Genomic DNA, 18,458 nt, shown 5'->3' on the forward strand with positions numbered 1-18,458 from the left:
TAAGCCTGCCTGGTTGATGTCTTCCCACTGAAACGGTGCGTTTGTCCCCCTCGTTTCCACTGCAACTTCTCTCTCTCACATTTCAACAGTCAAAACACTTTCGCTCCGAATCCGAAAATCCAGTACAAAGCAGAATTCAACTCCATCATCATCATCATCATCATCATCATCAATAGATCAGAGCCGTAGATCGGAGTGGACCTGAAACATGGTGCTGATATCGGCCGTACGCGATTACATCAACCGGATGTTACAGGACATCTCGGGCATGAAGGTTCTCATCCTCGATTCTCACACGGTAATCCTCGTTCCCAAACACTCCTCCTCTTCATTTCTTCTTTTTTTTAACCAATTAGTATATTTTCTCTGTTTGGACTTTCGAATTTGATTTCCTAGAAAATTCTGAGTAGGATTTGAATTTCAATCTCTTTGTTTGGAAATAAGGAAGTAACTGCAACTGAATTCACAGACTGATATAGCTTTAAAGCCTATGAATTCATTTTTTCTTCTTCTTATTTATATGATTGACAATTTGAGTTTTTGGAATTTGAATTCTCTTTCCTATAATTATGTTCTACTTTGTTCATTAATCGTTAGTTTTATATTGTTGGATTCCATAGTTTCAATGTTTAAAATTCAAAATGCCCTAAAGTGCAAATTTCGCGGACAAGAACAATTGCTTGGGCCGTGTTTGAATTGCATGAAAATACTTCATTGTATTGTGTGTGCGCGCGGGTGCGTGCTGTTGCGTATTCTAATGCATTGTCATGAAGGGTCTATGGAACCCTGCATCATGGATGTTGTTGAAAAAAAATTACAAATTCTCGTGATTTTTTTTTTTTTTTTTTTGGGATAAAATCCTTCTCGTATGAGAGAATGTTAGCTTCAATTGCTAATGGAATAATGCTAGTAACACAAAAAAAACCCATAACTTTGCCACAACTTGTTCACGAACCCACCACTCACAACTTGCCATGTGGACAAGTTGTGGAAAAAGTTGTGGGTTTTGTTGTGGCCATTCAGTTTTTTCATGAGTAGTAGATAAACTGCCAATGCCCTTTTGTTGTTTGTTTTGATTCTGTTTACATTTTTTTTTTTTGGCTGAATCTACTGATTTGGAATTTCACCATTGTGCTAGATTCGGATTGGGTCTAGTGGGTTAAGAAGTAAAAGAGAGATACTCATCAATTTAGTTAATGATTTGCAGGTTAGTATAGTTAGTGTTGGGTATTCACAGTCAGAACTTCTTCAAAAAGAAGTATTCTTGGTAGAATTGGTAGATTCCATTTACAAATCAAAAGAACCAATGTCACATCTTAAAGCAGTTTACTTCCTTCGGCCCACTTCAGAGAATATCCAGCATTTGCGGCAACAGCTAGCTAGTCCTAGATTTGGAGAGTACCACCTATGTAAGTTTTGTTAATAATTTGAGAGGAGCAACAATGTTATCTTGCCACTGAAATTATAATTAAATGTTTTAAAATTTTCATTGGTGATTATTGGCTATTGATTTGAAGCTTCTTTGTGTGTATCTGAATTTCATACAGTTTTCTCCAACATATTGAAGGATACTCAGATTCATAATTTAGCTGACGCAGATGAACAGGAAGTTGTCCAGCAGATTCAGGTAACTCTTTCACCAACTAAAAACTGTTTTGCATTACTAAAAAATTTTTGGTTGATATTTTACTTTACTGTTTTTCATTTTAGCTACTCTGAAAAATAATATTCAACTCAACTTAGGGAATCTATCATAATTGAAAACGAGAAGAAAAATTGGGAAAAAAGGGTAAGCTTATAGTATCTTTAGCATGTCATTGTCACAGGCTTGCATATATGGGGTTGCTTAAACATGGTCTGAAACTCCAAATTCTTGTTCTGATGCATGAGTAGATGTTATCTTATTTGACCTTGTTTTTATGCCACCTCATATTAACTGTAAAGTTAGATATAATTGTTATCTCTATCTTGCAGGAATTTTATGCGGACTTTGTAGCAATTGATCCTTACCATTTCACTTTGAATATGCCGTCAAATCACATTTATATGCTCCCAGCAGTTGTAGATCCTTCAAATTCGCAGCACTTCTGTGACCGAGTTGTTGATGGTATTGCATCCATTTTTTTGGCCTTAAAAAGAAGACCTATTATTAGATATCAAAGGAATTCTGATATTGCTAAGAGGATTGCACAGGAAACAGCTGTAAGTGAAGCACTGGAAGCTATAGTGTAAATATTACTTGTTCATGATATATGTATTACTGAGTTTCATATGAAGTTTGTGCATTCTGTTCTCAGAATTTAATACACACGCATGTAGATGTTACTTGTTCATGATATATGTATCACCGAGTTTCATATTAATTTTAAAGCATTCTGTTTTCAGATTTTTTTTTTTTTTTTAATGTGTAATTTATTTTTTATAATTTGATATTTACAATAGGGGAGGGGGGATTTGAATCCTGGATGTTATAGACACACTAGGAGATCTGTTTTTAGAATTTCATACACACATGTATATTTTTTCCCCTAGAAACTGATTGATGATATGTGTATTCATGATATTTCATATCATTGTTAATTTTACTGGATGCAGTTTCTCCTTTGAATTTTACTATTTTAGGTTCATAGAAATCTGACTTTAATACTTTTTTGGGATGTATCAGAAGCTGATGTACCAGCAGGAAAGTGGGCTTTTTGATTTCAGGCGAATGGAAGTTTCCCCATTGTTGCTGGTAATTGATAGGAGGGATGATCCTGTGACCCCTTTGCTAAACCAGTGGACCTATCAGGTATTTGGGGTTGTCAGTACAGATTTTACCATTTATATGAGAAATGCCTCTTTGTTTTGATGTAACATGGATGGTTTTATCATTTATTGAACTCATTTATCACATCATGTTCCATAGGCAATGGTTCATGAATTGATAGGTATTCAAGACAACAAGGTGGATTTGAGAAACATTGGCAAACTTCCGAAGGATCAACAGGTTACATTGCATTTCCTGTTATAGTGCGCATATTTATTTTTATGTTTTGCGTTGCTAAGAAAATGATCTTTGTTCAATTCACACTCACAGGAGGTTGTGTTGTCATCAGAACAAGATGCCTTTTTCAAAGCTAACATGTATGAGAATTTTGGAGATATTGGGATGAATATCAAGCGATTGGTAGATGAATTTCAGCAGATTTCAAAGAGTAACCAGAGCATCCAGACAATAGGTTTGTATGAGGCTTGATAAATTCAGATTTACGAGATATTATGTTACTAAATTAGCATGGTGGGTTGAGATATAACATTCCATCATTCAAACATTTTGAATTTCTGCAGAAGACATGGCCAAATTTGTTGACAAGTACCCTGAGTACAGAAAAATGCATGGAAATGTTTCAAAGCATGTGACATTGGTCACAGAAATGAGCAAGATAGTTGAAGAGAGAAAACTCATGTTAGTTTCAGAAACAGAGCAGGAGTTGGCTTGTAATGGTGGTCAAGTGGCAGCATTTGAGGTAGTGTAATCAATTGTATCTTGTCTTGTTTTTCTCTAAATATTGTTTATGTTACTTCATATATATCCATGAGCCTACTTAGTTATATGTTTTTCTAGATAATTTATAATAGAAATTATTATAAGATACATAAGTATGGATTTTGGTATAATTTTTAGACAGCTATATGATCATGAATCAAGCACAAGGAGTAGATTATCCTAGTACAGGAGGCTGAAGAAAAGGATGTTGTCTTGGAAGATTTTGTTGTATGCACACATGCATGTTGATACACTCATCAGTATGAGACAGATTAAGATGGATTATGTTATTTACCCAATGCTCAAATATGGTGGGGGTAATGAATTTACAAATTGTAAGTTGTTAAAAAAAATATATAAAAAAAATGATATCAATAAAAAAAATTTGTTAAAATATATATAAAAAAATGATGGCCTGGTGAAAGTAGTCTTACACATTGGAACTAATAATAAACTTGAGTGGCTCCACCGACAGCAACTGCATTACTAGCTCCATTTCTTACTATGTAAAGCATTTTCCTGGCGAAAATGTTTTTACACAATATTTTCAAGGAAAATAAATTGTTTTATTTTTTTTTATTATTATTAGTTTTATTTTTTTTTTTGAGATCCGAAATTTTTTTTTCTACTATTTGTTTGCACAAAATCTAAGGTTGCACAAAATCTCTATGTTAAAACCAACAAAAAGTTAGTACGCGGTGGTGGGAGGAGCTTCTGTATTTTTATTTTTTATTTATTTTTTTTGGGGGGGGGGGGGGGTGGGGTGTGGGAGGGGGTGGCAGTGGTGCAGTGAGGAGAAGTGGGACAGGGAAGGTAGGAAGGTGGTGTGGTTTTTTTTTTTTTTTCCTAGTGTTAAGGGTATTTTTCTTATTATGTAAAAAATAAAAAATAAAAAAATTAACTACATAATTGTTAGTTGTCAGTCAGAGTTGTTGGCCTTGGGTTTTAATTTATTTATAGGTAAGTCTTACTTAGTTTATGGACTTTTATGTGTCTTTGGTCCAATTCATTCAGGATTTTGTTTGTTGGTCAAAGTAGGAGTTCTAGTTCTATTGGGCAAAGCTAAGATCTAGAGTCTATAGAACTATCATTGCACTTAAAGAAAGATGGAGTTGCTTAATAGAAAAATTGAGTGTTTTGAGTATTGAGGGCACTTTGGCCTTAATGTTCTATTCTCACCTTCAATTCCCTCTTTCTTTTCTCTTTAACTTTTTTTTTTTTTGATAAGTACCAAGTTTAATTGAAAATGAGAAATACCTTCTGTTCACTTTCAATTTCCTCTTTCTTCTCACAAAAAGAATGACATCCTCTTAGGAACTCTGACACTCCAAATACTCTTCGAAGGAAAGGAATGAGCAGTAATGCCACAAATAACCTGGTAGTGGGACCGCACATCAAAAGTACCACTCCCATTCAAGCTCCTGCTAACATTTATAGGAAAGGAATGAGCAGTAATGCCACAGATAACCAGGTAGTAGGACTGCTCGTCAAAAGTACCACTCCATTCAAGTGCCATCAAAAGTACCGCGCATCTGTTACCATCCGCATTACTGTCCACGTTACTATTCAGGTGCACTGTTCACAACTGTAGGTAGATTTGATCTTTGTATCTTCTCATCTCTTTTGCAAACCTAAATCAAATCTTTTCTCATCCTTTCCCCAGTTATTAATTGACCCTAAATCCAAAATCCTCCTAATCCCAATCCTACCACAAGCGCATGTAGACAAATTCCCCAATATGTCCTACGTCACAGTGGTGTTGTCATGAAGGAGGGAGAGAGAGATTGTGAGGGTCATGCCTTGTTTGGAGAGAAGAGAAAGGTGGAGGGGATGTGGGTAGATGGCATAAATTATTTCCCACCTTTTTGCTGTAATTTCCACTCATCCATTGACTAGCAATTTTCAGTTGCACTAAACATATTATAGACTGAAACAAATGGAGCCTAAACTTTTGGGGAGTTGAACGGATGATTGATCAATCAAATAATTCTTATATGCAAGAATATAAATTGACAAGCTGTTAGGAAGTCAAACAGTTGAGGTCATGGCATAATTTGAGAACTAATTTTAAAGAGATAGTTCATGGGATATGCTCTTTGCATTATGTTAGTGCCAGCTGATAAAGACTAGTAATGTAAATGCTTGAATTATGCAATGAATGATCAAATGTTATCTAAGCTTTTCAAACAAGTTCCATTTGATATATCACAGCATGCAATTGAAAACCGCTTATTTCTGGTGGTGATGAACATTGAGTGCTGGAGTTATTATGAACATAAAGCACAGTCATGATATTAGTGAACTGTGCTTCAACCTTTACAAGTGTTGGTTTAGCTTAATGAGTATGAGACAAAATGAATTGGGCTGTCGTTTAGCTTTATATTACGTGAGTTGGAAGATATATCTTCGTGAATGATTCTTCAATTGGGATTTGATCTTTTTATTGTGAGTTGAGGAAATCGTCCTTTTTTATCTTCCCTTGGAAAGCAATTTGGGGGTTTAAGGCTCCCTGAAGAGTTTTCTTTTTTGCTTGTACAGTGACATATCACAGCTGATAATTTAAGGAGGAGAGGCTTTTATTTAGTGGCTTGGTGTTGCATGTGCAGATGTGATGGGGAATCAGTGGACCATCTTTTGCTTCATTGTGGGGAGGCTCACTAGTTATGGAATATTGTTTTAAAATATTTTGGGGTTGCAGGGTGATTCCTAAGAGAGTGAAGGATCTTTTGCTTGGGTGGAGAAACAGGTGTACCTTTGAGGATATGGAATGCTTGAGGGAGCAACTTCTTTAGTCTTTTATGGGACTTTGTTTGATTGGTCACAGGTTTGAGGACTCACATCTAGTGAGTCCCTCCCAATGTTTTTAGATTCCCTTTCTTCTTGTACATAGCTTTATGTCTCTCTTTTTATTTTTGTGGCTACTTCATGTTTTCTTCCATGTCGTAGTCTTTTTTATCAATATCTTATCTTACCTATCAAAAAAAAAAAAAAAAAAAATTTAGGAGGAGAGGACAATTGGCTAGTGGCCACGCTTCATGAAGCAGAGGTCACTAGTTCAAATCTCCTCTTGGCTGACAGTATTGCCAATTGCTTAACTTTGCAAGGGTTCAGAAGCACTATTGACACAATAGGACAAAAAACAGTTAGGGTGTCACAGATGTGGGGTTGAAAGTCCAATTGGCAAGATCTGGTGTATGCGGAGAAGTATGACTGGCAATTTCTCCTCACTAGATAGGGCTGGGTAATTGTTGTGATTGATTTTTTTTTTGGATAGTGTAGGGAACCTTTCTAAGGAAGAGCTCTTTGGACTCTCCTCTAGCCATTAAAACCTACAAGCAACTTCTCCCGCCTGTCAAAACCAGTTGCCGGGTAATCTAGGGGCTTTCACCCCTAATGGGCTATTATAGAGTTTGTCCCCCTTATTCTCTTATTTGTTTATTTTTATTTTAGACTTCGTAATATTTGGAACTGTGACCTACCTATCAAAAAATATATATTTGGAACTGTGATCAACCCTAACCCAATCTAAGGCTTATCACTCGACCAAAGCCGAAGTAGGATGATACATTAGTGACAGGTGCAATATTGAGGTTTCTGATACCAATCAAAGCATTGGCATTAATTTTTACTTTACTAGTAATATATGACATTAAGTGTGGTTTGGCTGCAAAGAAGATTTTTGTGTACTGGATTTTAATAAATTTCAGCTGGATCTGACCCATACATTATTTATTAGTAATTTACGCATTTATAGGAAGGTTCAATTGGATTGGAGTTTGGACTTGTTAAGTGGAGCAGGATTGGGCAAAATTTTTAAGTAATCCTGAACACATTGGGGCAAAGGTATCCTTATATATCCAAATGGGTGTTCTTGGGCCAAATGGATAACAAGCAAAAGGATTTATCTGTATGTGTTTGCAAAGTTTTTAATTAGGATGGTCAGGATTGTTGTCGAAAGGAGATGAGAATTGATTATTTGTGGTGCATGAAGTTGGGGTGATCGATGCATTTTTTGTTCTAATCATTAAAACAATTTGATTGTTAGCATTAACATCCAAAATTTACAAATCACATGCAAGAATGTGATACATCCCTTGCTTTGGCATTTCTTTATCCTCTCAGTGGACTCTCATAAAAGAATCTTTGCACACACATTAAAAGAAATTTCCTTTAGTTTCCCTTTGAGTTTAGACCAATGGATAATCCAAGGAACTAAGGTTTGGTAAGCTGCACCTCTGGTTCATTTTGCGAAAATTAAGTGGAAGATTTTAAACAGCAAGTGCTGGGCATTCTGTGTTTACAAAAAATACAAACAACGTTATTAGAACAATATTACCAAACGGGCCCTCAATTTCAACTGTTTTTGGGTGTTATTGTGTCTGTGTTTCCATGTCAATTGGGAGAAAAGTCGCATCCTAGTTTTAAGCTCTCCACAAGTTTTTGATCTGCCCAATGTTTGAATTTAGGGTTTATACTTCTTTCCTTGATGAAACCAACAAAGCCTAGGTTTAGTCTCATTATTATAAATAATAAAGCCTTAGTCCTTTGGGGTTGGCTATGGATCTGTTTTTTATTTTGGGGAGGGTGTGGGGGGGATAAATAGGTTCTCTAGAGGTGTTATGTAAGTTATTTGAAGTTTCATAGGCGATTAGCAGTTAATGACATCATCCAATAGGATTAACTCAAAATTTATGCCTTCTCATAAAAATGAAAGGCCTATGCAATAAATATTGCTTATGTTTGATTACCTAATTTTCCTTTATGTGTTACAAGATTATAATGCTATTTGGTCTCCTGAATTATTGTTTTATTAGCACATCATGTTTATTCCCTTCAAGTTATTGTCTAAAACAAAGTGTTCATCTACTGATATTGAGTGGTGCTGCATAACACTGTTTAGAGACTTTTTCAACACCCCACACCCCCCCCCCTCCCCCCCCCCCGGGGGGGGCGCCTGGCATGTACACTTACATGGGCACACCGCTAAACACTGGGGAGGGAGAGATGTGATAGTTGGTGCTTTTTTGGTGTCAATAGACTTCCCTACTGATATATGATTTGAGATTCCTGAATTTGACAGCTTGAAATTAGAGCCGGAAATATCTAGTATACTGTTCAAATGTTGAGCAATGACATTCTTCCCTTTTCAAACTTCAATGCAGGCAGTGACAAATCTTTTAAACAATGAAAGTGTATCTGATATTGACCGTTTACGCTTAGTGATGCTTTATGCTTTGCGCTATGAGAAGGAAAGCCCTGTTCAATTGATGCAACTTTTCAACAAACTGGCTTCTCGGTCTGCCAAGTACAAACCAGGGGTAAAATAAGCAAACCAGCATTTCTGTTTTGCATGCTTTGATGCTTTAGTAGAGCAGCAAATATGTTGAAATTGTTGTGTTCCTTGCTAGTTGCTAGATGATTCACTGGTTTTGAAAAATTGGCCATCATGGTATGACAGCTTGTCCAGTTCGTCTTGAAGCAAGCAGGGGTTGATAAGCGAACTGGGGATCTTTTTGGAAATCGAGATCTTTTGAATATTGCTCGTAACATGGCTCGTGGACTGAAGGTTAGTTAGAAACACTTCACTTTCTGCTTGCGGATGTGGTTAGATGCTTATACGTCATTTTCCCACATGCTGTAGGGGGTTGAGAATGTTTACACCCAGCACCAGCCCCTTTTGTTCCAAACCATGGAAAGCATTTCCAAGGGACGGTTGAGAGATGTGGACTACCCATATGTTGGCAATCACTTTCAGCAGGGCAGGTTCGTTTTCTAAAATAACTGTTTCTTCCCAGGAATGTTGCAGATTATCTCTTGCAAATTTTGGAATGTAGTGTGGTTTCTTTCCACTGTTTTAAAAACCTGAGCAGACCAGCTGATTCAACTGGTTCAATCAAGAACTCTATACCAATCCAAATATAGCCTAAAACGGTAAAACAAGATTTTCTGAAAAAACTGGGCTTAAATGAATAACCAGTGGTCAGACTGCAAAAACTGATAACTGGAACTTCTTGTGCATGTGTGTGTGGTACATGTTTATGTATATGTGTAGGTTTGTATGTACATGTATGTGTGCATATTATCAGGAAGTAGTGCCAAGATAATTCTAGCTATGTTACTAATTTTACTCTTTAATAATGAGAAGAGTTTATGAGGAAAAACCCACTTCATACAAATTTCTCAGTCTAAATAACATATTATCTCTCATCAGATATATGATGCTAATGTCTAACTTTCAGCACTTGTTAAAGAACGTATGCTGGTACGTAACTCCCCCCCCCCCCCCCCCCCTCTCCCAAAAAAAAAAAACAAAGAAATGAAGGTATGCTGGTCCGCTAATGGCTCATTTGAAGCAAACCTATCAACATAGTTTATGGCAGGTCACACACCAAAGGTATCAATTAGGGATTTTTTATCTTTAGGAGTTTGGCCCTGTGCATATTTTGGGCATTGATGCTTCACCCTGACACTATGCTATATATAGTCATAGGGATTGATATGAGTTAACTGAGGTGGCTGTGTTCCCTCAATTTGTTGAAGACAGTTTTTAAGCCATCTAGCCTACCCCCAGAACTTAGATTATTGTTCATTTAATGGAAACTATTACTGTTTCTGTGTAGCTTCTTGATTACCATGCATCCAAATTAGATATATAATTTTGATAAGTAATAAGTTGTATTAAGAGGGAAAAAAAAGGAGAAATCCTAGTGCATGGGAGGTATGCAAGGAAAACACTTAAAAAAAAATTTATATAATAGTTTTTATTTCATTAAGAAAGTGCAAAAAGGGGCTCAATCCTCGTACATGGGATGACAAAAAGAAGACCCAAAAGAAATAAAATTAACATGTGCAAAAGAAAAACTAAAACCAATGAGGTCCAGCTTAAAGGTAATCTCCTCCCCATGTAAGAAAATACTAAAAAGAGGGGGGAAAAGGACTAAGATATGAAATTAAAAATGTCTCTAAATTCCAGAAAAAAAAGTAATGGTAAGCTAGAAGTAGATGTTAACGTCAAAATTAGATATTTATGCCCCTGATCACCTTTCCTCTCAAGTTTTTCTACCATTTTACTCAAGTCTCCTATCTTTCCCCTTCATTTTGCTGTTACATGCTACAGTAAAGGTTTTCAAGCATGGACAGACTATTGTAGGATTGAACGTTAATTTATATTTGAGATAGCCATAGCCTTCAAAGTGAAAGTTATAGCCTTCAAATAAAGATTTTTAAAAGGCTTTGGATAATATAGCTTGAATGACAAACACTTCATCTTTGAGCAGGCCACAGGAAGTAGTCATATTCATTGTTGGAGGGACGACATATGAAGAGTCACGTTCTGTTGCTTTACAAAATGCCAGCAATTCTGGAATTCGTTTTATACTCGGTGGTTCTGTGGTTCTGAATTCTAAGAGGTATGTATGCTTTTGAATCATCATTGTGATTTTAGAAGCACGGTACTGCTGTGCTAGCTGTCGTTCATGCTTGGCACACACTAGCTTTAAATGATAACTTCTATGGCCTTCATCTTTCTTGCATCAGCTGAAAATTTGAGAATGTAGTTGTGGGTTGGATTGCATCATGTTAATTTGACACTTGGTGAAACTTTGTTGGCCTTGTGGATTTTGGTTTGGCATTACTCATCCCATGTAGGTTGCAAGCATGCAATGATTTGTGGTTTCTTAAAATTTACAAATCAAAATTCTTTTAAAGTTCTATTTTTGACCCAATCTCGACCCAAGCCTAGAGAATGGAAGGTTGTTATAAGCCAGACTTCTATAACTTCAGTCACACTTTACTGAACTTAAATCTCAACTAATATAAATAGCCATAAATTGTATTTAATTTATACTCTTGTCATATTTATATGATATGCTTAGTTATATAGTGATAATTTGAGGCTAGTTTAGTTATTTGATGGAATGTAGTTAAAGTGGAAACTATCCTTGCTTTATACGATTTCCTCTGATCCAATAATCATTTTGGCTAAAAAAAAAGCAGGTTTCTGAAAGACTTGGAAGAAGCTCAAAGGATAGCTCGTTCTAGCACAGCAGTGATTTGAAGGCCCATCATATGGGTCTTGAGAGCCAATAGATAATTTTTATGGCTTTATACAGAGCTTTTGACTTGGTGACTGGCAGTGGTAAGATTGTTAATGAATATTGGGAAGAGGAACTTGATGATCATCAGAATCAACCCACCTTTCTTGCATAAGACATCCAATATTCACCAATTTGCAAAGGAATAAAAAGAAATAGGTTTTTTGGAGACTAAACCCATTGTGTATTGGAATATGAGATATTAGTAGATATTACTGATTCGCGAGAAACAATTTGCAGACAGCCTTATTGCTTGTTTAACAACACTACCTTGCCTTGTGAACGAAAATGTAAAATCATACAATTTTTTTTCTTTCTTTTTTGGATTGTATAGATGCTTGATTTATCCTAGGTAGTTTTGTACTTGGACCATATTGTGAAAAGTTACAGCTGAGCATATGGTTGAGCCAGGGCCAGGGGTTTTGTTTATACTTGAGCAATCAATGTTCTGGTGACATGGGAAGTTTATCAATATTTGTGTGTGCATAACTGGTATTGAAACTTTTGCTATTACATATATTTTGATCATGTTTTCTGGTGAATTATATTATCAGGGAGAATCTTCTGCTTTTATTAATTGGTGTTGTGTCCAATTATGCGCCGATAGACCTTGGTCCTCTCGATTCAGCCGAGTCATCTTCCAAATTACACTATCTTTGCTTTCTTTGCCTATACACAAACACAGATAAGCTTTCATATAACCAAGCTGTTAGTAGATTGGCGTCAAAATGTACTTGCTGATGCTTTGTACTTGCTAATGAAGGATGGGTTTGATCAGTTTAAAATTTTAAATAGTGAGCTACAAGTTCTTAAACCCTTAAACTCTGTTGTGTGAATATCTAACTCTCAGCATGCTCTCTCTCTCTCTCTCTCTCTCTCTCTCTCTCTCTCATGAAAGCATACACAAGGAAAAAAAAAAAAAAAAAAAACCTTGATCGGGTCAATTCATTTTTTTTAATGAATAAAGATCATATCATGTAGGGACTTAAACTGCCCAAAAAATTATAAAATTTAAGAACATTTTTAAATTTTTACTTAAATTAGAGAAGTAAAGTAATTTATATCTTTTCCTTATCTGTTGGTAAAAAGTGTTACGTACATAACGACACTCCTTAATAAATACCATCAATAGATTCAATGCTATAAAAAAAGTAATGAAGTTCGAGTTGAGTAAGACCATTTTTCTTAGCATATTGAGTTGAGTTAAAAAAAAAAATTTATTCAAATGACATCATAAATTTCAGAAGTTGATTGAACATTGATGATGTTGAAAATCGTTAGTGAGTTGATCGTCTACACATGTGTCAATGGGTGCACCTGAAGAACAAAAAGAGAAGAATCAATCAAAGGGCACAGGTGAGGTACCAGTCAAAGACCTTCCGAAAGCTAAGTTAGAAGAGAGCTCCAACAATGCTAGAGAGTATGAACTTTAGAGAAATTGTACGTATCTTTATGAGAGAGGGTTTTGGGGGTTATATAGTGGTGTAGATTTGACCTTAATTTCTTGAGGAGGAATACCTTTCCTTATGGGGAGAACTCTCCATCAAATTTTCGGATTTTTGGGTATGGTCTTCCTTGCAGATGACCCTCAATTATGGTTGGGTGTAGGGTGCAAGGGTTTTCCATATCAGGATTCTTGATGAGCACTTCTAGCCACGTGGGAGCCATGTGAGTTCCGTGCGTCCCCTTTTATTGGGTTCGTCCGCTTGAGGTCCGTCCACTTTGTTGGGTCTGTCCATATTGAGGTTCGCTTTCTTTGGATCCGTCTGCCCATGGAAATGTGTTCGTTAGTCCTATCATGTCATCAGCCTAATAAGACCATCTACTATATTGTAAGGTGGGCTTATCAGGCTAAACAATTAGATATTTGGTCTGTTCACTTATGCTTCGTGTTGTCAACTTTGTAGGTCTAAAAATACCTTTATTAGTTGCCCCTTCAGCACATGGGTCCGTCAGTTTTACCTTGAACGGACTTATAGGGTGACAGATTCTTACAGCCGTCATCTCTTTCCTCGGGAGTTATGCTTTGATTTGAGGGTATACGTGGCGCATTCTGAGTGGGTGCAATTTTTTTTTTGGGGAACCATTAACCCGTCACTAAGCAGAGAGAATTTTTCAATCCTAAAAGGTTGAATGTTTCATTTTCAAATGTTAGGAGGACCAAGGCTCTTCGCATAATACAACAACTATTAAAACACATAACCAAAAATTAATGATTCTATATTTTGATGACCTAGTGGTCCAAATCAAAACTTGAGTTGAAAATGGCCAACAACACATCATTGAGCGTGAAAAGGGCACCATAGATTAGAGATTGGAGAATACCTGTCCTTCTTGCAGACTTAGTAATAATTTAGGTACGTTTCATTATACGTCTTTCATCCGTCCACCTTGTGGATTTGTTAATAATTAGATGTACTTCATTGTATATCATTCATTCGTCCACCTTGTGGGCTTAGTCAATGTATTCGTCCATCCTGTGGACATAAATTTGGATGCTTTTTGACACATTTGTTCATTTTGTGGACTTAGTTCATATATCCGTCCATCTTGTGGCATCCGTCCACATTGTGGATTTTATAAATTTTTTATATTAGTTTGTATCTGCTTGTTCTATGGGTATAGTAAATTTTGGATACTAATTTGTATCCATCCATTCTATGGACTTAGTAAATTTTGGATACTAGTTTGTATCTGTCCATTCTATGGATTTAGTAAATTTTTGGAGGGTCGTTTGTCACCTTGGTAACTTGGTTCGATGATTTCTATTTAAGTCAATCATCTTTGGAGGATCACTTGGATCGTTCGTCACTTGGATCATTCATCACCCTGTAGGTAGGAAGATTTAGATCTTCTACCAAGGTACTCATTAGTGGATTGGTTCATCTGTCCACTCGTAGGTAAGAGGACTTAAATTTTTACCAAGGCACTTGTGAAGGGCTTGTTTCGTCCGTCCACCCCTTAGGTAAAAGGACTTAGATTTTTTACCAAGGCACTCAGGAATGGCTTAGTTCGTCCTTCCTCCCGTAGGTAGGAAGAATTAGACTTAAGACACTCATTGGTGGCTTAGTTCGTTTACCCACCCGTATGTAGGAAGACTTAGTTTTTTGACCAAGGCACTTGTGGGTAGCTTGGTTCATCTGTCCACCCATAGTGTTTTGGGGAAACTTAACCCTAAAAACTCATATCCTCTCTTTTTCTTTCCCTCACAACCCACTCTTACACTCTTAGCCTTCGTTTCCTCAGATTTTTTTTTTCTCTCACTCTTTCTCATCTTCTCTGTTAGACTTTGAAATTTGGTGGTCGCCTTTTTTCCCTCACACGCCTCAGCCTTGGCCTTCTTTTTCTCTCTGCCTTGCGGTATTTTGAGCAGATGAACGAGCTTCAAAGGACAAGAACTGAAGAACACTTAATATTTTCTCATCTTTAGTTCTTGTAAAAGAAATGAAATTTGGGGAAGAAGCAATGCTGATCTGTTGTAAAAGAAATGACATTTTGGGAACATGCTAGCTGTGGAGTGAGGTTGAACTTTGCTTGGCAGAGAGAGAGGTAGAGGAAGATGTGTAAAATAAGGAGAAGAAATGAAGAGTGAAGAGTCGGATTTGGATTTTGTGTAGAAGCAAGTACTGATTTATGGGAAAAGGAGAAGAAAGTGGGGGTAGGTAGAGAAAATTTAATACAAGCAAATTTTGAATTGATGATTAAGTATTGTTTGATTCACTTAATGGGAAAAAGAGAAGAAAGTGGGGGTAGGTGGAGAAAATTTAATGTCAATGGAGGTAGGTAGGATAGGAGGGGAGTTTTTTAGTTATTTATTTTTTATTATAAGTTTGTTTTTAATGATTTTAATTAAACTTTTATGATATAAATTTTTTAAAGTAAATATTATTAGTTACTATAAAATTATTGTATAATTTATTAATTATTTTTTTAATTATAAAATTATAAATTATTAATTATGACATCACCGGTTCGACCATCGGTTTGATCTCGGTCAGATCAAAAAATCGATAATCAGTCACTTTTACGGTTCTTTGTCCGTACCGGTTTTTAAAACCATGGGTAGGACTTAACTTTTTTTACCAAGGCACTTATGAGTGGCTTAGTTCGTCTGTCCACCCGTGGGTAGGAAGACTTAGAATTTTGACCAAGATACTTGTGGGTGACTTGGTTCGTCCATCCACCCGTAGGTAGGAAGACTTAGAATTTTTTCCAAGGCACTCGTGAGTGGCTTGGTTCGTCCTTCCACCCTCAGGTAGGAAGACTTAGAATTTTGACCAAGGCACTTGTGGGTGACTTGGTTCGTCCGTCCACTCGTAGGTAGGAAGACTTAGAATTTTGACCAAGGCACTAGTGAGTGTCTTGGTTCGTCCTTCCACCCGTAGGTAGGACTTAACTTTTTTATCAAGGCACTCGTGAGTGACTTGGTTCGTTCGTTCACTCGTAGGTAGAAAGACTTAGAATTTTGACCAAGGCACTTGTGGATGACTTGGTTTGTCCATCCACCCCTGGGTAGGAGGACTTATATTTTTACCAAGGTACCCATGGGTGACTTGGTTCGTCCTTCAACCTGTAGGTAGGACTAAAATTTTTTACCAAGGCACTTGTGGGTGACTTGGTTCGTCCGTCCATCCGTAGGTAGGAAGACTTAGAATTTAGACCAAGGCACTTGTGGGTGACTTGGTTCGTCCTTTCACTTGTAGGTAGGACTCAAATTTTTTACCAAGGCACTTATGAGTGACTTGGTTCATCTGTCCTCCCATAGGTAGAAAGACTTAGCTTTTTTACTAAGGCACTCATAGGTGGCTTTGTTCGTCCATCCACTCATGTGTAGGAGACTTATATTTTTACCAAGGAATCCCTACAAGGAAAGGATCCCACGAAATACGAGCATTAATGAGGATCTTCCCTACAAGGAAATACCCTTCCCACCAAGAAACTAAGGTCGGCTTTACACTACTATAAAAACCCCAAAGCCCTCATAAATCAAGATGCGCATAATTTACCCCAGCTCTAACACTCTAAAGTTGTAAAAGTCCTCTAACTTAACCTTCAGAGAGTATTTGGCCAGTACTACACCGGTACTCTCTATGAGGTCTTATTTTTCTTTGTTTCACAGGTTTCGTCTAGAGCACGTGAGGACTGTTAAACTTATTGACAATTTTTTAGCATCATCATTTTTTGTTTATCTCTTTTATCTTATGTTACTTCAATTGCCACAAGTTCTTAAACCCTTAAACTCTGTTGTAGGCACTCTCAGCATGCTCTCTCTCTCTCTAGCATACACACAAGGAGAAAAAAAAAAACTCCTTCATAGGTTCACTTCAAATATTTTTAATGTATAAAAATCATATCGTGTATGGATTTAAACTGCCCAAAAAATTATAGAATTGAAGAAATTTTTACTTAAATTAGAGAAGTAAAGTAATTTATATCTTTTCCTTATCTATTGGTAAATAGTGTTACATATGTAACGAAACACCTTAACAAATGCCATCAATAAAAGTAATGAAGTTTGAAATATTTGTGTACAAGTATAATATGAAAAATGTTTTTTTTTTTTTTTTGAAGGAGTTTCAACCTATGATGTCCGCTCCTGATGATAGCTCTTTATCATTAGACCAAGACACCAATAAGTTTTTGGTGTAGGCGGAAATTAAATCCTAAATCTCTTATACAACTATTAGAGATTCAGTTGAGCTAACTGGATATATGTTAAATTATAGAAAACATGTATTTTCAATGTATTTTTGTTTGACATGATATATTGGTATAAACAATCACTTTTTATATGAACCTAATAACAATTATTCTACCACCAAAACTTTTGCAATAACTGATGAAGTAGCCTACAAATTTTATTATTTTATTATTGAAATAGATAGATAATGGAGGAGGTGATATAAAATACAACAAATGATATATAATTATTTATTTATTATCATTGAGTTATCTCTTGAACCTGGTTGATTGTTGGCGGTTTCAGGAACTTTTTTAGGGTGGTCATTAAAAAACTTAAATTAAAAAAATTTAATGAAAATAAAACTTGAATATATTAATATCACAAAAAAAAAAAAAAAAACACTCGCAGTTACATAAAGTTTTAAAATTTCCATTACAAGTTTTTATATTTTGAAATTGTTGTATGATATAATAGTTTCACTATCAATGTTATCAACTACATCTTTTCAATATACACAATTAAGCAATCATTAAATTATTGATCTCCTTTTCAATTACCAACATATTATCTAAATAAGTAACAATATATACAAAATGCATTACTTTTTTGAAAAAATGTATCACATAAATCCAACAAATTTGACTAAAGACTAAAACAAGCACTAACAGAATAGCTATTTGAAAAGTGTGCATTTTTTAAATAAAAAATAGCGATTTTAAAATATGCCATTTGATAACACAATTTAAAAAAATCAAAATTAAACGTTTGATTTGGGCTTTTAGGCTAATTTGTTTGTTTGGGCAATTTTTGAAAGTGCTATGTCCAAAACATTTTTACAACATTTACACAACAAAACCTAAATGGTAAGTTTTTACTAGCTAGTTCTAATTTGAACATATCACTGAAATTATTTTTTTGTCCATTAGTAACAACCTGCTACTTAGGATTTATTGCGAAAGTGTTGCGAAAATATTGTGAACACAGTATTTTTTGCAATTTTTTGGTTCAACATTCAACGGACCAAAATTTTGGAGAAGTTGAATTTAATTTTTAATGGGCTCAAATTGTTATTTAAGGTGTTCAAGTTTTTTTAAGGTGGTCAAGTTTTTTTTTTTTTTTTTTTCTAGAGCGGTTAATAATTCATATTAATTTA

General features: G+C 35.6%; 1 protein-coding gene across 2 annotated transcripts in view; it reads left to right on the plus strand.

Moving 5' to 3' along the window:
- LOC115960342 (vacuolar protein sorting-associated protein 45 homolog) overlaps positions 1-18,458 on the plus strand; it is a 37,095-nt gene continuing 18,637 nt past the window's right edge. The window contains exons 1-13 of one of the 2 annotated variants that reach the window (XM_031079191.1): positions 2-298; positions 1,208-1,409; positions 1,548-1,627; positions 1,975-2,202; positions 2,666-2,791; positions 2,909-2,989; positions 3,080-3,221; positions 3,331-3,509; positions 8,692-8,847; positions 8,988-9,095; positions 9,171-9,292; positions 10,807-10,938; positions 11,525-12,094. In XM_031079191.1, the coding sequence (XP_030935051.1) occupies positions 209-298; positions 1,208-1,409; positions 1,548-1,627; positions 1,975-2,202; positions 2,666-2,791; positions 2,909-2,989; positions 3,080-3,221; positions 3,331-3,509; positions 8,692-8,847; positions 8,988-9,095; positions 9,171-9,292; positions 10,807-10,938; positions 11,525-11,585 (1,707 nt within the window). In that variant the 5' untranslated portion in view covers positions 2-208 and the 3' untranslated portion in view covers positions 11,586-12,094. Of the gene's footprint in view, positions 299-1,207; positions 1,410-1,547; positions 1,628-1,974; positions 2,203-2,665; positions 2,792-2,908; positions 2,990-3,079; positions 3,222-3,330; positions 3,510-8,691; positions 8,848-8,987; positions 9,096-9,170; positions 9,293-10,806; positions 10,939-11,524; positions 12,095-18,458 lie in introns of those variants that run through there. The other variant, XM_031079192.1, reaches the window with a different exon arrangement.

Source organism: Quercus lobata, chromosome 9, assembly GCF_001633185.2.
Source record: "Quercus lobata isolate SW786 chromosome 9, ValleyOak3.0 Primary Assembly, whole genome shotgun sequence".
In the NCBI taxonomy this organism is placed as follows: domain Eukaryota; kingdom Viridiplantae; phylum Streptophyta; class Magnoliopsida; order Fagales; family Fagaceae; genus Quercus; species Quercus lobata.